The sequence below is a fragment of the Lacerta agilis genome, chromosome 5 (assembly GCF_009819535.1).
Source record: "Lacerta agilis isolate rLacAgi1 chromosome 5, rLacAgi1.pri, whole genome shotgun sequence".
NCBI classification, from domain to species: domain Eukaryota; kingdom Metazoa; phylum Chordata; class Lepidosauria; order Squamata; family Lacertidae; genus Lacerta; species Lacerta agilis.
In genome coordinates this window covers 16856547-16873822 of record NC_046316.1, presented here as the reverse complement: position 1 = coordinate 16873822, position 17276 = coordinate 16856547, and the positions used below count along the sequence as shown (strand labels likewise).

The 17276-nt window shown below is 43.2% G+C and overlaps 1 protein-coding gene across 3 annotated transcripts in view; it reads right to left on the bottom strand.

The window, feature by feature from the left end:
• Window positions 1-498: 498 nt before the first annotated feature.
• Window positions 499-17276, bottom strand: part of ANXA11 (annexin A11) — a 34436-nt gene continuing 17658 nt past the window's right edge. The window contains exons 4-15 of one of the 3 annotated variants that reach the window (XM_033148728.1): window positions 15680-16087; window positions 15251-15347; window positions 12227-12321; window positions 10725-10838; window positions 9844-9934; window positions 8057-8136; window positions 7023-7079; window positions 5777-5870; window positions 5134-5229; window positions 3352-3410; window positions 2061-2183; window positions 499-576 (exon numbers count right to left, since the gene is read on the bottom strand). In XM_033148728.1, coding sequence (XP_033004619.1) covers window positions 517-576; window positions 2061-2183; window positions 3352-3410; window positions 5134-5229; window positions 5777-5870; window positions 7023-7079; window positions 8057-8136; window positions 9844-9934; window positions 10725-10838; window positions 12227-12321; window positions 15251-15347; window positions 15680-16087 — 1374 coding nt within the window. In that variant the 3' untranslated portion in view covers window positions 499-516. Of the gene's footprint in view, window positions 577-2060; window positions 2184-3351; window positions 3411-3743; window positions 3868-5133; window positions 5230-5776; window positions 5871-7022; window positions 7080-8056; window positions 8137-9843; window positions 9935-10724; window positions 10839-12226; window positions 12322-15250; window positions 15348-15679; window positions 16088-17276 lie in introns of those variants that run through there. The other 2 variants (XM_033148729.1, XM_033148730.1) reach the window with 2 other exon arrangements.

Sequence of the window (17276 nt, the reverse complement as noted above, 5' to 3'; positions counted from 1 at the left end):
AGATTCTAGCCAGACTTTTACATTTCTCCTTGGACAGCAATGAGTGAACAGGGTCTGAAAGTCTACCCAATCACTCTTCAGAACAGCATTTTTTATTTATTTAGGCAACAAGCATGTAAATATCAAACACACCACGCGGCACGCATACAAAAAATGTTTTGTACTTCTTTTTTTAGACACAAAGCTGTATAGAATCATTAGGCGTGCACAAATAAAGGCGTTTCCAAACAAAGTCTATTCATGCAACACAAGCCACTTCCATACAGTGGGGTGTGTGTCCCTCCCCATAAGAAAGCAAAAACCTTTTTGTGAACTACAGCTATCTGGTACAGCAGCCTCTCTCTCTATAGCAGGATTTATTTCTGTACTCATGAGATAATATTCAAAGAAAGGAATAACGTGACACTTCAGAGAAAGAATCTTCTGGATATTTGGAGTTTTGACAGCATGTGTGAAATGATAGCATAAAACCAGCTGATTTTTTTAAAAAATAAAAAAAATTCCAGGGGACTCAACTTAGTCGTTTCCACCACACAATTTCAGCAGGATTTTCCTGTAGTCTCCAGAAGTGTCACCCTGGTAAGAAACACCAAAAGGGGAAAAAGTGAGCTTGTGCCAAAGGTTAAAGAGAGAGCAATCATCTCTGTGTCAGAAGCCAACAGGTGAACCTCCCAATTACACAAGGCATACACCCTGCTCATCTGAACCTACAGACAAGACTTTTATACTTGGGGATAATACCTCGAACACCTTACTGGCCAAACAAGCCTTTGTTTCTCTTCAAAAGAACACCACTTGGCGTCAAAATCTATCTGATATCCTGGTTAGATACACCCTACCGGAGTTTAATACACTCAAACTGTGGAGCCCGGACAAAGTTCGGGAATGGATCCTGGAGAGAGACGCCCTGTTAGACATCACAAAAATACAGAACCCAGGGTCCTCCCACTGGTTTCCCCGACTGAAATCAGTTAAAACCTGCGCCAATTACTTGGCGAATATCACCGATCCCACACTCCGGAGAGCTTTCACCATGGCCCGTTTTCAAACTATCCCTACGGCCTATCTGTCAGGCAGATATGCAAAAATCCCGGTAGAGCACCGTTTATGTCCTTGCCACATGAGAACCAAAGAGGACCTCACGCATTACTTGTTGTACTGTCCCATTTACTCGGCCTTCAGGGATGCGATCTTACAAACTATTCCCAAGTCATTAGTCAACTCTGAGGACCAAGTAAAGTTTCTGCTGGTGGACGCTGACCCACGGATTACCCACGTGGTAGCGGTTTTCATGGCAAGGGCTATGAAAACCAGGGTGAGGTTCCTGAATGAGGCAGAGAAGGCCCTCCCATCGCTCTCCTAACCTGTTGAATCCTTTTTCCTGTATGGGGGGTGTTGGGTTTCATTTTTTGCCTCTTTGTTTTTTTGTTTGGTCTGGATTTGTCCCCTTTGCTGCGACAGCGCGGCACAGGCTTTTAAAATCTTAAACCTATTTTAATAATTTTATTGTTTTACTTTTTAATGGTGTTGTATGGTGTTTTGTGTAAAGGCATGGACCTCACAAACCTAATAAATGTTGTTGTTGTTGTACCTGGGGAGACAGCAGCCACCTGATTTATTCTCCCCCCCCCCAAACAGCAACATCTTATTTAATATGATGGTTTTTTGTTTTGCTTTCTGTTAAAATAACAGTGGTATGGAGCACATTCAGTCCCCTGGTATGCTGTGGAGCTACAGCCTATGAAACAGGCCAGATCAGCGTTTCCCAAACTTGGGTCCCCAGCTGTTTTTGGACTACACTTCCCATCAACCCTGACCACTGGTCTGGCTAGCTAAGGATGATGGGAGTTGTAGTCCAAAATAAGCTGGGGACCCAGGTTTGGGAAACACTGGGCCAGATGATGGCTAGAGTACAGGTGGAGAAAGCATGACTGTGAAGATGAATGAACATGGCACCGGCTCCCAAAAATGGTACTGGGCCAAGTTCAAGGTTTCGGTGCGAACATTGACATTTTGAGTTGGCACACATGATAAGTGAGACAAGCCCCTCACAATCTTACCGTAATGTCTGTGTAGAGAGATTTGCCATACATCCTCTTGTATTCCTGCCTTATGTCTAGCAGGTCAACCTCACTGCGTGACACCATGATGCGAATGAGAGTCCGGTCTTTGGTTCCAGCTCCCTGCGAAGAACGTGGCAGAAAGGGCCAGAATGTGAATTGTTACCAGACTGCAATGCTCCCTCTGAACATGTAGCAATGACTGTTACTCAAAATGGCCGCTCGAGGCTTTATGGCAGGCCTCCCCTAATGTGGTGCCCTCAATATGTTTTTGACTATACAACTTCTGTCATTCCTTTCCATTGGTCACAACGGGGCTGATTTGAGTGGTAGTCCAAAACATATGGAGAACACAATTGGGGTCAGCTGCTTAACAGGTAATGAATTCAAAGTCCAAAACCTTACACATGCCCATTTGTTAACAACAGGGTGGCATATCCTTTTTAGCCTGAAAATATGTTGGGGGAGGGAGGGGAGGTGAGGGACAACTGAGATGGGAGAACAAGAGAGGGGAGAAAAGGGGGCACCAAACCCTTTCCCTTCCTGCTGTCACCCCGCTTCAGTTCACAAACACACCAACACCTCTGCCATTTAAAATCAGGGCTGTGGAACCCCGGAGAGGGGGCGGGGGGAGGAACTGGAATGAAGAAAACGGCAATGGGTTATGTGCACACATCTGCAGCCATTTCTTGCTCGATCATTGCCTCCAAAGGTTTTTCAAGCTACAGTTACACAGGTTGAGTGAAACATGTCTGTATGGGAAACAACCCGGAAGATATTGTCATGAGGAGATAAGGTGGCATGTCTTGGAGTTCTCCCCATATCCAAGCCCGCCCCAAACTTAACTTATTGATGTGTGGGTGTTCACTTTTAAGGAAGGAAAGCTTGGATGTTTGACCACAGATGTTGCTAATTAAGATCAAACTCTCTATAAAAGGCAGGCATTTGGGATGGGAGGGTGAGCCCCGTCACAGACCCAGGGCTAGGGTGCTGTGAGCTGGTTTGTACGTCCTTGCTACCCATTTGAGGGGCTCCTGGGAGCAGATTGGGGACATGTTGGTTTGGGTATGTATGTTTTACTTTCTTCAATAAAGGTATTATGGTTCACCTTCCACCTGCTTGCTTTATATGCCCTGATATCCCTGAAAAGAACTCCTGCATTTGGCAGAACACGGCCCTAAAATCTGATATCCTGGGCTCAGATCTACATCCCAACAGCTTCTGAAAAGGGTGAGCTCATTTGAATATCTGACCACAAGGACGTGCAGAAGCCCACATGATTTCAACTCACCTTCATGGCCTTGTGCAGCCTCTCTGCAAAGTAAGCAGGTGTATTTCTTACACACTTAACTGCAAAAGAAATTGAGATCACCAGTTACTGACTGTTAACCATTTGCTAACCCTTTTAAAAACAAAAAAAAATCAATGCCATACTGTTTTTGCTGAAATCTGCTTTCTCAGGTTAACCTGGGAGTTGAGATGACTCAGTGAATGTAATTGGGAGGAACAAAGGGGACAATCACACAAAATCCAATAAAAAAATTGCACACAGTCATGCAATCCAAACAGCTATCAAACAGCATCTACCTTTTTACTTGAGCATTTTATGGGGGTGGAAAGAACCAATGGTGATGTTCATTTGTAACCTAATACAAGGTATGTTCCTTTTTGATATCAATGTTAAGATTTCTCATGTAGATGATACAAGGCACACATTACACTTCAAGACCGGAAAATGGAAGGCAGTGAAGTTAGTCACACACTATGGGAGTATTGCATACAGTTACCAAGCATACAATCCTGAAAGCTGTAACGGAGCCAAAAAAAGGGAACATATTTCCAGTTAGATCTGGTGCAAAGAGTAAAAGCCATTTTATACGACAAATAAAACAGTGAGTGTTTATAGAACCACATAATATTCAAGCAGCTTCATATATATTGCCTTGTAAATCCTTACGACAGTGCTGCAGGGTTGGTCAGTACAGTAGCTTGCCTAAGGTCACCCAATGAATTTGTGGCCAATAAGACACCAGGACTCCGGGATTCCCTGGTTGATAGTTGGCCACTTATGACAGGGTAAGTGATCCTAGAAGTTATTTAACATTTTTGAAGAGGGTGATGGCAAAAGCTTTGGCACAATACTAGCCCCTATCCAAGAAACACACTTAGAATGTAAACACAGTGTGGTTGGACATGTCTTATCTTCAAAACAAGAGGAATGAAAGATGAGAGGATACAGGCAAAGGTTGCTGTGTCTAGCATGGAAGGTGAAGGAGCAAGTTCAAAGGGCATCCTCAGTGGAATCCTAGCCATTTCCCCAATCACATGAACCGTGATTTGTTAAATGGGAACCAGGTTTAACGAGACAAGCCAAAGGAATGGTAAATGCAGTTTATAACCAAGTTCTCTGGGGGAATTAAAAGTAGCTCCAAACTGAAACTCACAGCCAAAGCCAAATATTCTCAAGAGAACTATTGTATAGAAAGTGGCATGAAATATATGATAAAATATTCTGAACGGCAAAGTTCTTCACCTACACGTTGAACTAAGCTTTATGACTTGCTTTCCACACATATACATGACTCAGATACGGTATCATCTCTTAGCTTTGCCCCTTTTTGTGCTTTGAAATGCATCTTAAGTAACATACATGTCACATTTTACCCTGCCAAAGCACACAAATACTTTAAAAGCTACTCAGAATTTGCAGGAGAAGAGGTTGGTGACATTGCAGGTGCTAGCCAATAGGTGCCCTGCATAGCCTGCTATCCCCCAACTTCTGGATCTTTTACAAAAAATATATATTTTAAAGAGTGCATTCCAGGACAGAAAACTGTGTGTGTGTTTAGGGCAGCAAAGGAACATTCAAACCACAATTTGAAAACTTAGATTCATAGTGGTGCAATGGGTCAAGTGCATCTGGCTGTTAACCAGAAAGCTGGTGATTTGAGCCCACCGAGGGATGCCTGTGCGCTGGATTCCTGAATTGCAGGGGGTTGGGCTAGATGACCCTCGGGGATCCCTTCCAACTCTATGTTTCTATGATCTTCACTCTTAAAGTGACCTCACCCACCTACTGCCAGCATCCCAGATTCGAGGTCTCCCGACATCTCTCTGATTATGCTCTTCTCAATGTCACGGTTACACATTCGCTGATATTCACTGAAAACTGTTGAGAGAAAAGTCATTTAAGCCAAGTTGTTCGTGTGAAGAGTGAAGTCTGACAACCAGCTCTTGAAGGATGTTGCTAAGTCTTAAGTCAGTTGCACTGCCCCATCACAGGCCTTCAGTTGTTTTGTCTGGTATGGCCCTAACTCACATCACTTATCTAAGTTGACATCTGGTGGCTGGATGACAGACAGACCCCCCCCCCCAATTATTAACTGTGGACCCCAAAAGGAGGACAAACACCCTTTGTTATGTAGAAGGAATTTCAGGTGGTGCAGCTTGACTCACCTGACAAGTTTCTACATAACTATTTAAAAGGGTTGAAGAACCCAGCCCTTCTTTGTATCTGATCAGAGTTGGCTGATCTTAGGCACTATCAAAAATGCAAAATATTACCACTTGTCAAGAAAAAGAGTCATCTTAAAAGGAAACCCCCCCCCCCGCCACCATATTTAAAAAGAAATAGCATGTGTAGTCTCTTGCACTATTGCAGCCTAATTTTACAATCACCAAACATCCTCTCGATGCAAAATATAGACAGAAATTACCTGCTATTAGGTGAGCTCTACTTCTGGCACAGAGAATTGCATTGAATTTGGACTCATCAGTGCCAAGTCGATTTTCTCCTGCTGCATACAGTGCCTTAAAAGAAAAAAATCACAGGTCATTACTTGAGCTCAGCTGCTTTCCGAATTTCACTCTGCTTTTGAAGGCTTCTTCTCCCTTACTACTCATTCTTTAATTATCTTGATATTTCTGGACTGGTCCTATTTCTCTCCCACACCTTTGTTCATGTAGCTTACCTCCGCTAACCTCCCTAACCATCAAGGATGCAACTACAATGCAAGCAACCTGGGGCTGCAGCCAAAATACTACAGGCTCATGTTGAATTTTGCTTTCTTCCCCCTGCACACAGCACACTTCACCTTGCATCCCGACTGATGCTGTTAAGCTGCGCATTTCACTGCCCCCACTTCATACTACTGACTGAAAGTTACCAGCATGAAAATGCTTGCAAAATGATATTGGGACAAAGGGACGCCACTGAAAATGGCAGTGGCGTATTCCTTATAACTAGGGCCGTGCCAAAATGCGACAGAGCGAACTTTTTCGGTGTGAACTGGGGGTGAATGAAAAATTCCACAAGTGCATTCCAACTCTCCCCCTCCTTGCTTTCTCTCAGAAAAACTTGACAGGTTTGTAAGTCACAAGTCTATGCAACCCTGAGAAAGGTGTGTGGCTCCTCCTTCCATACAATTTGAAATAAAAAAAATCACATGATGAACCAAAAGGAGAAAGTTGCACATTTCAGGGAAATTATTGCTGCAGCACCAATTCATTTTATAAATAGTTCCAAAAATGGAATAGGTGCAGGTAAACTTGAGAAGGGTTTTAAATAAATATATTTGATTGCAATCTTCTTGTTGCTGTTGTCTTGGGATCATTTATCTGTAGTAACTTGAAATAGGGAAACTGTGCAAACTGCTCAATGTAGAGCTGAGGGAAAGCCATACCAATCCCTTTTTTTCAAAAACGGGGGCTGTGGAGGCAGGAGGAATATTTTTTAAAGCAAACAGTTTTCAGGGTAACTTCCACGCTAGAAATTAGGCCACAGGAGAAACATACCAGGTTGTGGGGGAGTACACACGGTCTCAAGTTTCAGATTTCATTAAAGTAGGAGATGTTTAAAGGCAACAACTTCGGGCAAGAGTACTCAATCCAGCAGCCATTTGGCTGGGCCTTTAAAAAGAAATCAGTGTGGAACATACACTAGACAAGACTCCTCATACCAACCTGAGCATCGCTTTGGACAGCCGCCATGTTGACATTGGTACTTTCATCTCTGTTTCCCTGAAATAATTACCAAGTCAGTCAAAAGATGAAACACAGCTTTCGAAACACTGTAACTGATGTTAGACTAATGAGGTTGTTAGCCCAGCAAAAAGCAAGCCGAACAGTTTAAAGTATGCTTTGTTCCGTTTGTTTGTTAAACATGCGTATTTGTTTCATGATGCTTCCCATTTAATATTGCAACACATTAAGGTTAAATGGGACAGACAAATTCTCACCAATCTCTATATTTTTCAAACATGATCACTATTAACTCGACATCCAAGATCTGATAATTTAAGATTCTTTGGTAAAATATAGATGAATGACAGTTATCAGAGATCTATATACATTACGTTTAAAGTAACATTTTGAACCAAACTAAGTAAATGATTTCATGATTCAATAGGTTCCAAATATTGGTTAAAACAAGCTTTCTGTGAAAAGCTGTGGAACAAAAGGTCAGACTTTAAAATACAACAATGGGGGTGGGGTCTGTTATATAACCTCATCGCCTGAGCCATGATAAATAAAAAAACTTCTGTATTTTGGAAATGTCAAAAAGTGAGAGGAGACAATGTAAATGGTAGGAAAGTTTTAATGTTTTAATTGAGGAGGGAGAATTGTTTGGTTGGGGGGGGGGGAACTTGCAATATACAATTCCATTAACTCCAATGCTTTTCGTCTTGAATTATATCACATCACAAGGAACCAACATCCAATACTACAGCCAGGATGTTCTGTGCCCTAGAGGCAAGAGGGCATAACCTCTTCACACTGGCTTAAAAACATAAAGGTGATCTCCAGTCTTAAGTCATACTCATGAGCAGAACCACTGAAAGGAATGGACTCAAAATATGCCCGACAACAGATTTCACCCCAATACTTCTGTGAATTTTATTTCAATGGATGAATGTAAATCTTAGGAGAACTTGGGTTACGTATAAATTACAGCAACACCAACACAAGACAATCGGGTGCAAGGATCTTGCGCATACCTGAGCCAGTGAGATTAAAAGCCTCTGGAAGTGTCCAGATGTGTCGCTTCTGATGGCTTCTTCCAAAGTTTTCTTATGCTCTGTGAGAAATACAAAGGCAACTCGTTTTGTAAATGGTCCATGTTTATTTCATTGTAAGGATCACCAGGGGTGGGAGGAAAGAGAAGGGAGGAGAGGAAGAGATAATTCTTATCTATTTTTTTTTAAGTACATCTGCTTTGGGGAGAGGATTCACATTCCACTCTTTTATACTCCAGCCAAAATATCCATCACTCAAGCTGGGTTTCCAGAGATACTAACAACCTTGTGCTGTTGTCTCCTACAAATCCTACTTTGAATTTCTTCCTTTGAATTTGCCATGGGCGGAAAAAGGTGATTGGTGCTTTTTCTGTCTCTCACACTGGGTCTTTGCAAGATAATTCAGCAGTGCTTTGATGATATCTCTGCCGCCTTCAAAATGTGGGGGGGGGCATGTGGGAACGGGAGGAGTAAGCACAACAGGGGCAAGCAGATTTACGGAGCACTGTGAGTGGGGCAGGGAGAGGGAGCTCTCAGTTTTATTCCCGGAAAGTAAAACTAGGACATCTAAATCAGGGCAAACTTTGGATACGATAAGCTCAGCCGGTGGATCAAACACACAATAGGATTCCATACAGCACAAAAAAGGAACTAAGAACTCTCAAGAAAACCCTTAAAATTAAGTGTTTTAAACAAATGAAACCCTAGATAATGTAGTGTGCTTCAGAAGTTGCTGGCCTATAATTTCCATCATCCCAAACCATTGACCGTTCCAGCTGATGAATTTGCAAGCTGATCCAGCATATGCTTTCTTGGAGATGAAGTCTCAACAACCTTACTGAGGTTTATTCTTAAACAACCGTGTGCAGGATTGCTGCCTTATGTGTCCACTTAGAAGCACGTACCGTTGAACTAAATGGGTCTTAATCCCAGAAAAAGCAGGTACAGACTGCAGTCTTTGTGGTGCATCAAGTCTACAGAGCACTTTGCAATCACACAAAATACACAAAAGGTATCTGAATCACACAAAAGGTATCTGAAGAAGTGTGCATGCACACGAAAGCTCATACCAGGAACAAACTCAGTTGGTCTCTAAGGTGCTACTGGAAAGAATTTTCGATTTTGTTTTGACAAAATACAGAGGCGGGGAAGGAAAACAAAAAGAGACACACACCTTGTTCAGCTCTAGGAACAGTTAGAAGAAGAGTTTGGATTTGACATCCCGCTTTATCACTACCCAAAGGAGTCTCAAAGCGGCTAACATTCTCCTTTCCCTTCCTCCCCCACAGCAAACACTCTGTGAGGTGAGTGGGGCTGAGAGACTTCAAAGAAGTGTGACTAGCCCAAGGTCACTCAGCAGCTGCATGTGGAGGAGCGGAGACACGAACCCGGTTCCCCAGATTACGAGTCTACCGCTCTTAACCACTACAGCACACTGGCAATGTACTAATGCACTAAGTGCCTCTTTCTGCACAAACCACTGGATTAAACAACTGCCTGAAAAAAGGATGAACCTTCATGAACTCCAGTTTGTCCTTGCATGAGAGTAAATGTTCTTCTCCGTGCTAAATTTGACAGCCCCACCCAACAAACCAACAAGCTCAAATCTGTAAGCAAAGCAGCAGTTTATGCACTGAATAACAGCCTTCGACCTCAATGTCCAAAATGCAATTCCTCCTCCAAATGTTTCTGCTCAACTTAACCCCGTCATCTTTAAAGGTATTGGGATGGCCTTTCTTAGAACAGCAGAAGTTGAGAGGAAAACTCACCCGCTTTGTATGCCCGACTGATTTCCCGAATGTGCTCATTGCTGCGAGATGCCAGGATTTCTATCAGGCAGGCTTCATCCGTGCCAGCGCCCTGAGAAAAGGAAAAGACACTCAAGCTCACCGCTACGCAGAAGCATTTGTCTCCTGGGCTTTGCCCTCTTTTAAGGCTGAGAGAGTGGCCAGGCTTATTGGCGTGACTCCTATTTCTAGGCCTCACGTGGACTGAGTGCACTCTTACTAGGTCTGCAATGTTTAATCCACTGCTCAGTTTGATTTCTCTGTTTTTTGATAGACTTAACTGGTCTACAGATAAAGTGTTGTTATTGAACGTGCTTTTAAGAATGACAAATGACAAAGACCACCTAAAAAGAGGTGTCCTCTCACATGTGACAGGAGCGCATCACACAAAGCACAAAGAACTATTATTGCATTTTTTTCATATGCGCACTTCAGTGGATTGCTGGATGTCAGCACAGGCTGAGCAATGACACAGGTGCACAGGGCAGGAACTGCAAACATTGCAACAGAGCTCTCAGTTTCTTCAGTGAGATTAAACTGCAAGTGCTGTGCAGTCAACTCCTCCAAGAATTACACAAACGGAGAGGAGAGTTGCTTTTGACACAGATATACCCATCACACTGTACATGGCTCTTTAAATAGAAAGATAAGCAGAAGTCTCTGGATTCAGTAGCATAATAAAAACTGATACTGCAAGGGTCAGGTGGAGGGGGACACAGGAGAGGTATTCACACATGCAAATCCAGAATGGTGGGTTTTGAAGACAGGCTTCAAGCGGGAGAAAGATGGCACATCGAATAAAGAATTTAGGGAGGCAAGAATTATGCAACAACAAGAGTAGCTTTCATTTAAACCATACAGACCTTGATGGCTTCTTTTATTTCATAAACATCAAACTGGACAGGAGTCTTCATCATTGCCAAGATTGCCCTCTCGAAGTTGCCGGAAAGCTCAGACTTTAGGTCCTTGATCAAATCCTGGTTTTTTTTAAGTGAAAAAACAACACCACATGTTTCCCTTGTAAAGTAATATTTATTCAGTTTTTAAAAGGATGAGAAACAAAAGGAGGTTTATGGCAAAGCTTCCTATTCAAGGCATACTCATGATCTGAATCTCTTTTCTTGCAATGTCACAGACTTCAGAAAAGTTCAGTAATATCTGTGAAGTTATTAACATAGCACAATCAGTGTCGACAGCGCTTTATTGAGTAACACAAGGAAGGGTAAAGGTAAGATTTCTGCCCAAAGGAGTTTACAAACTAAATTTCTACCAGAATAGAGGACAAATGTAACAGTGTGAATATTTGCAGCCACACAAATTTTAGGTTTTATTTCAGCCAAATATGGCAATGAACCATAGTAGCCAGATCATTAACGTAATTTAAACTCTTATGCTCAGAACTTCACAGCGTAAGAAATATGGAAAAAGCAAATGAACACATTATAAACACTGTCATGAACTAAAAAGCAGCAACCCAGGAATGTAATACTTATTTTACTTATTAAATAATGTGCTCAAAATGGTCATGGTGCCGTTTAAAAATTAAGCAAGCACAAAGCTGGCAAAAGCAATTCCTTAGAAGAATGTGTATTGTTATTATGTTACATATTTTGTGCTTTTACACTTAGTAATTTTGAGATGATGATGATGATGATGATGGTGATAATACTTGTGTGGTCATTAGCAAAAATGCAGAACTCTGATGCAAAGGTTTTTAAGAGTGGCCGACCAGTAAAAGCTGATGATATGAAAAGCGTGTGTTTGAGGAATACAAAAGTCACCCTGCTGAAAACTGCAAGATATTACCAAACTTACTTTGTACCTCTCATTTGTTGGGGTGTCAAGATAATTAAAGTCTCTTTCCTTATTTTGTTGCCAAATTCATTCACCGCCATCATTCCGATAATGTGACAACCCCTCGCCCTTAAATCCCTCCAATGGCTTCCTGTCCATTCTCAGATCCAGCTGCCTTGTTCCTACATACAAACCCCCTCCGTAGCCTTGTCCCCTTATCTCTCTGCATCCCTGCCTGTGACGTTTGTTTGTCCAGCTCTACCATCCTTATCCATGTGAAGGCCTCCCTCAAAAGACTCCTTCTCCCTTAACTGTGCCAAAGGCCTAAAACAGCCACCCAGAACACCTGCACAAATGCCACCTTCCCTTTAAATCCATCCTCAATCCCCGCCTTTTCCGTTTAACCCTAGTCCCAAAATCCTAGCCCTCTGGCGACTTCAGCATGAAGCTAAGCCAAAGAACATACAAACTAGATTGACTGCACATTACTTCCATGTTTTGCTCTGCCTCCACTTCCTTCCTCTGTTGCAATAATCAAAGAATAATTTCATGGTGGGGAGGGGGGACTTACCTTTCCATAAGCTGTTTTGAAAGAGAGCAGAATCTGCTGGCGTTGCTTGTTCGAGCGACTTCCCAGACAATCAATGATTGCCTGCTCGTCGGTTCCTGAAAATATACAGAATCAAGTGTTTAGTGCAGCCTCTTCCGTCATAGTACTTTCTGATCAACCCACTTCAGCAGAATCTAACCCAGCATTTGATAATTGGAAAAGGTCAACTTTTAAAACCAAGTGTATTCTCTCCTGTCACGTTATGCATTTGAACAAGCGATGCCATGCAATGTATATTTTTTTTAAAAAGTATTTTTTATTAAAGATTTTCTTGGTTTACAAAGGTATGTGCAATGTCTTTCTCATATTTTTTTCCATGTAACATTTTTACAAATCAGTTTTGGTTGTTGAGACGTTTGGAAGAAAAGGGGGAAAGAGGTGGGTGGGATGGGGAGATGGGTGGGGTGGGGTGGGGTGACGATGTTTCTATTTTACTTAATCTATGTAGGGTTTGGTGTCAGCGTTGTTTGTGTAGATTCTCTGTTGTTCGCTTGTGCTCCTTTGATTGTTCATTTGTGATTGGCTGTGGTGATCTTTGGTTTCCTGTGTAAGTGGGGAGGGTGGGTGTTTTTGATCAGGTTAGCCATATTGATTTGTATGCTGTCGGTAGATTTTTGTCATTGTCTTGTTGGGCTGTGTGTGTGATGAAGGAAAGCCATACTGGGGTGAAGGTGTCTTCTTCTGTTTGTCCCCATGTCATTTTCAGCTTCCTGGTTAGTTTTTCTAGTAGGGCTGTTTCCCATACTACTTGGTAATGCAATGTATATTTGAAACTGCAACAGTCATGAGTAACTCTATGGGATGGCTCAGCTTGAAGAGCACGAGACTCTTATTCTCAGGGTTGTGGGTTTGAGTGCCACACTGGGCAAAAGATGATTCTCATAGTCCCTTCCATCTCTATGATTCTATATTCTGTTGTACTTGTGGCAGCAAAGCCTGACAGATGAGCTAAGTTTGTATGACATTACGGGATATTTGCACACATTCCAACTATTAATTTTTTTTTTTTTTTAAATCCAAATACTTAAAATTTCTGAGGGAAGGGACAGTTGTGTATTTGGTTTGGATTGAAGAGTCACACACGTTTTGCATAGACTAGGAATGAAGAGATTTAAGTTGGGAGAAAAAAAGCAGGACAGAATTCAGTGGGAAAGGAAAGAGAAATATTGTAGAACGTTGAAAAATGTTTCACAAAAAGCAAAGAAGCTAAAAGCAACTTTTGAGGTCTTACAACCTTGAGGAAAAGATCAAATGCTAGAAAGGAGTGGAAATCTGGGTGTTGCAATCAGAATGAGCAACTACGGAAAACTTGAGTGCAGCAACAGATGTCCCTTCTACCTTTGCACAGTAGGCTCTGTTCCAGCTGTGCAAAAGTTTGATGTCTACACACAGCCCTCTCTATCCAGGCAGGATCACATTCCCTCCAGGCACAGAGCACGACAGGAAAGGGGGGTGGCTTGGGGAGAGTTTTGGGGAGTCCCCAGCCCTGCCCTCAAGGCTAGCAAGCAAGCTCCACAAAATCACTCTTACGTTTTCTAGCTGGAAGAGGATCTTGTCCACACATCTTTCCCCAGTAAGCCACATGGGAGGTGGACATTAAACATGTTCCTTCCGGCTTCTAAAGGCATATCTGAGTGACTGACTTTGCAAAGCAAAGATGGGAAGCCAGATCTGGATGGATGGCCCAATTGTTTATTCCACAACACACACACACACACACACACACACACACACACACACACACACACACATCTTGACCTGCCCCATACCTGAAGTTCAATAGGACATCTGGTGTAGGGCAGGTGGGTTGCAGCCTTGCTGAAACAACCTTAAGTGTAAGAGGAGCCTACTGGATCCGGCCAGTGGCCCATCTAGTCCAGCATCCTGTTCTTAGAGTGGCTGACCAGATGACTTTGGGAAACCCACAAGCAGGATTCAAGCACAAGAGCACTCTCACCTCCTGTGTCCAGCAATTGCTGATCAGAAGCACGGCTGCTTCCATCAGGGATAGTAGTCATGAAAAGCCTTTCCTCCATGAGTGGAGATAGGACAGCCATCCTCCAATATATCAAGGGTTGCCACATGGAAGATGGATCAAGTTTGTTTTCTCCATCTCTGGAGGGTGAGACCCGAACCAATGGATTCAAGTTACAAGGAGGAGAATCCGACTAAACACTTGGAAGAACTTTCTGATCCTGTTCAACAGTGGAACGGACTCCTTCAGAAGGTGGTGGACTCTCCATCCTTGGAGGTTTCTAAGCAGAGGTTGGGTGGCCATCTGTCATGGATGCTTTAGCTGAGATTCCTGCATTGCAGGGGGTTGGACTAGACGACCCTCTTCCATTTTTACAATTCTATTTGTACTTGGGCATACAACTGTTGGGGCTCACGGAATTTCTGAATCCCTGGTACAGACAACACAGACCCATGGCCAGTGTCACAGGGCAGAAGATGCAACACTCAGAATCGTTTTCACGTTACCCAGAACACAGATGTAACCTGCAACGTTTTGCAAAGCAGTACCCAAACTATCCCTGAATGTGCAAGAAGAAAAAGGGTGGGACAAAGAGGACATCTCACGTTGTTGTGCCTTCGGCACATATTAAGTTGTATATTTCAGTATTGCTATTGTACGTTTAGTGATGCAGCTCCACCTACTGGCCAGAAGGAATGTTGCAACGGATGGCAGTTGCTGGCAGTTGCTGACAGAGGGGAGGGAGGTTCCATTGGGTGAGAGAGCCTGAGGGATTTCTGTTACATGTTTTCCACCGATGGTATCACATCGTTGTCTTTATCCAATATTTGTCTTTTACCGATCTTCGTCTTTTAAATAAAGTTAGATTACTGAAACAGTCTCTTTATAAAGGGCAGAGGGGTTTACCTGCCTGTCAAGCTACATGTGTCATCAGACAGTGTAGTGGGGACGGAACACACATCATTGCACAAAGAAAAAGCACCCAACTTTTGAGTGCAAACGCTACTCACCAAACCCTTTCATGGCTTTCCTCAACACCTCTGCGTCCCTCAAAGGGTCAAAGGACGGAGCATCACGGATTGTGCCACGGTTTCCAGGCTGCATTGTCCAAAGAAGAATGGGAAAAAGCTATCAACCAAACGTTTACTAAATCCTTCGCCTGCCTGCCACTTCCCCTTACGACACATCAATACCCGTCCTTCCCCCACCACTCAACATGGCAAACGCATACCCAGAAACCATGGCTGGTGGAAAGTGGTGGGTTAAGGGTCAAGCACCCTCCCCCACCAACTGAACTCCCCCCCATCACTTTTTAGCAGTTCAACAGCATCTGGGACACACAGATGCAACATGTGCCATCAAACACCTAGTTTTTGCACTTTTCCTATTTTACACTGGAAGAAAAGGAAGCTCAGTAATTTAAGCAGAGGTTCTCTTACTGCTCCGGGAGTAATGGTGGGCACTGTTGGTCCTGGGTAAGATGGCATAGAAGGATTAACAGCTGGGCCAGAAGGGTAACTTGGCATAGGCTGCTGGTGCCCTGGCGGCGGCATTGGCTGCTGCCCAGGATATGGCTGTTGCCCAGGATACGGCTGGGGCTGCTGTCCTGCTGGTGGCATGGGGCCACCTGGGTACCCTGGATAAGATGGCATTCCTGCTGGTGGGTTTCCTCCTGGCGCTGGTGGGTACATTCCGTAAGATGGCTGCTGTCCTTGAGGAGGTTGCCCAAAGCCTCCAGGAGCTTGTCCAAAGCCTCCTGGGGGAACCGGGGGGTAGCCACCGGGGACTTGAGGGTACATGTTCTGTGGCACGTTGGCGCCACCAAATGTTCCCGACATGTTGGAAGCCTGAAAAATCAAATGCACACAGTTAGCACGTGTGTCTCAAATAGCACATAACATTTCTGTAACACTTTGAGTGCTGAGAGCACTCTATGTACATCTTTACAACCACCATTTAAATAGGCCAGTATTATTACAGATAGGAAGTCATGAATAGGAGGTTGCTTAAGACCTCTGGGGTTCACTAGATTTGAGCTTGGGACTTCTCGGCAAGACCGCCCAGCTACTTGTCCACTGTGCTACTCTTGTCTGTGTGATGTTCCACATCAATCAAAACTATTAACAGGGTCATCTTTTTGAACAGGCTAGGAGAGCTCCCTAGGTCACAGAGTCTAGACTGAGTTTCTGTACTCCCTGCTCCTCCACCAGCACAGTGGCAGAGATGAATTTGGAATCTTTCGCTTCTGGTTTTGAGTGGAAGGTAACTTCACACCATAGTTTACGAATCTGTCTTGTTTTCTCTACCTACAGTTAAAACTAACCACAGTCATACAGAATCTGAACAACAAGCTGCACAGCAGTTAATCAGAAAAAGCTTATGATAGGGAAGGTAGGCTCGTTCGTACAACACTGAACCATGGCATAGCATTTTTATTTTATATTTTATATCTTTATATTTCATTTATCTAAGCATATGCTAATGTCCAATACTTTGCACATGCAGAGTATCAATTTCCCCCTCAATAATATGGGGGTTTTATTGGTATATAAACAGGGTTTTACCATTCTGTATCATTTGCCTGTTTGAGATATGGGCTTATGCAAATATCTCATTTGCCATGCTTAACAGAATTGGGGGTGTGGAGCACCCTGTTACACACTCTGCTTCACAGAATTGTAGAATCATAAATTTGGAAAGGACCCCGAGGGCCATCTAGACCAGCTCCCTGAAATGCAATAATCTGAACTCATTGTCCCTCGTCCAGTTTGAAACCATATGGGACCCTGCTTCGCTTTGCAAATGTGCTAACAGTATTGTTGCTGCAACCACCAGGAGCTTCAGAGAATGCTGTTGGGAACACAATCTGTTTTTACAGCTTTTACTACTGATCTACGGCCTTTCCCAACAAATGGGAAAGGAAGAAAAACTGGAAATAAAGAAGGGCAGATATGAAAAGAAGGCAAGGGGAAGAGAAGTTGAATGTAACTTTATAACTGTTGTAAACCACCATGAGGCCCTTCCTTGAAAAGCAGG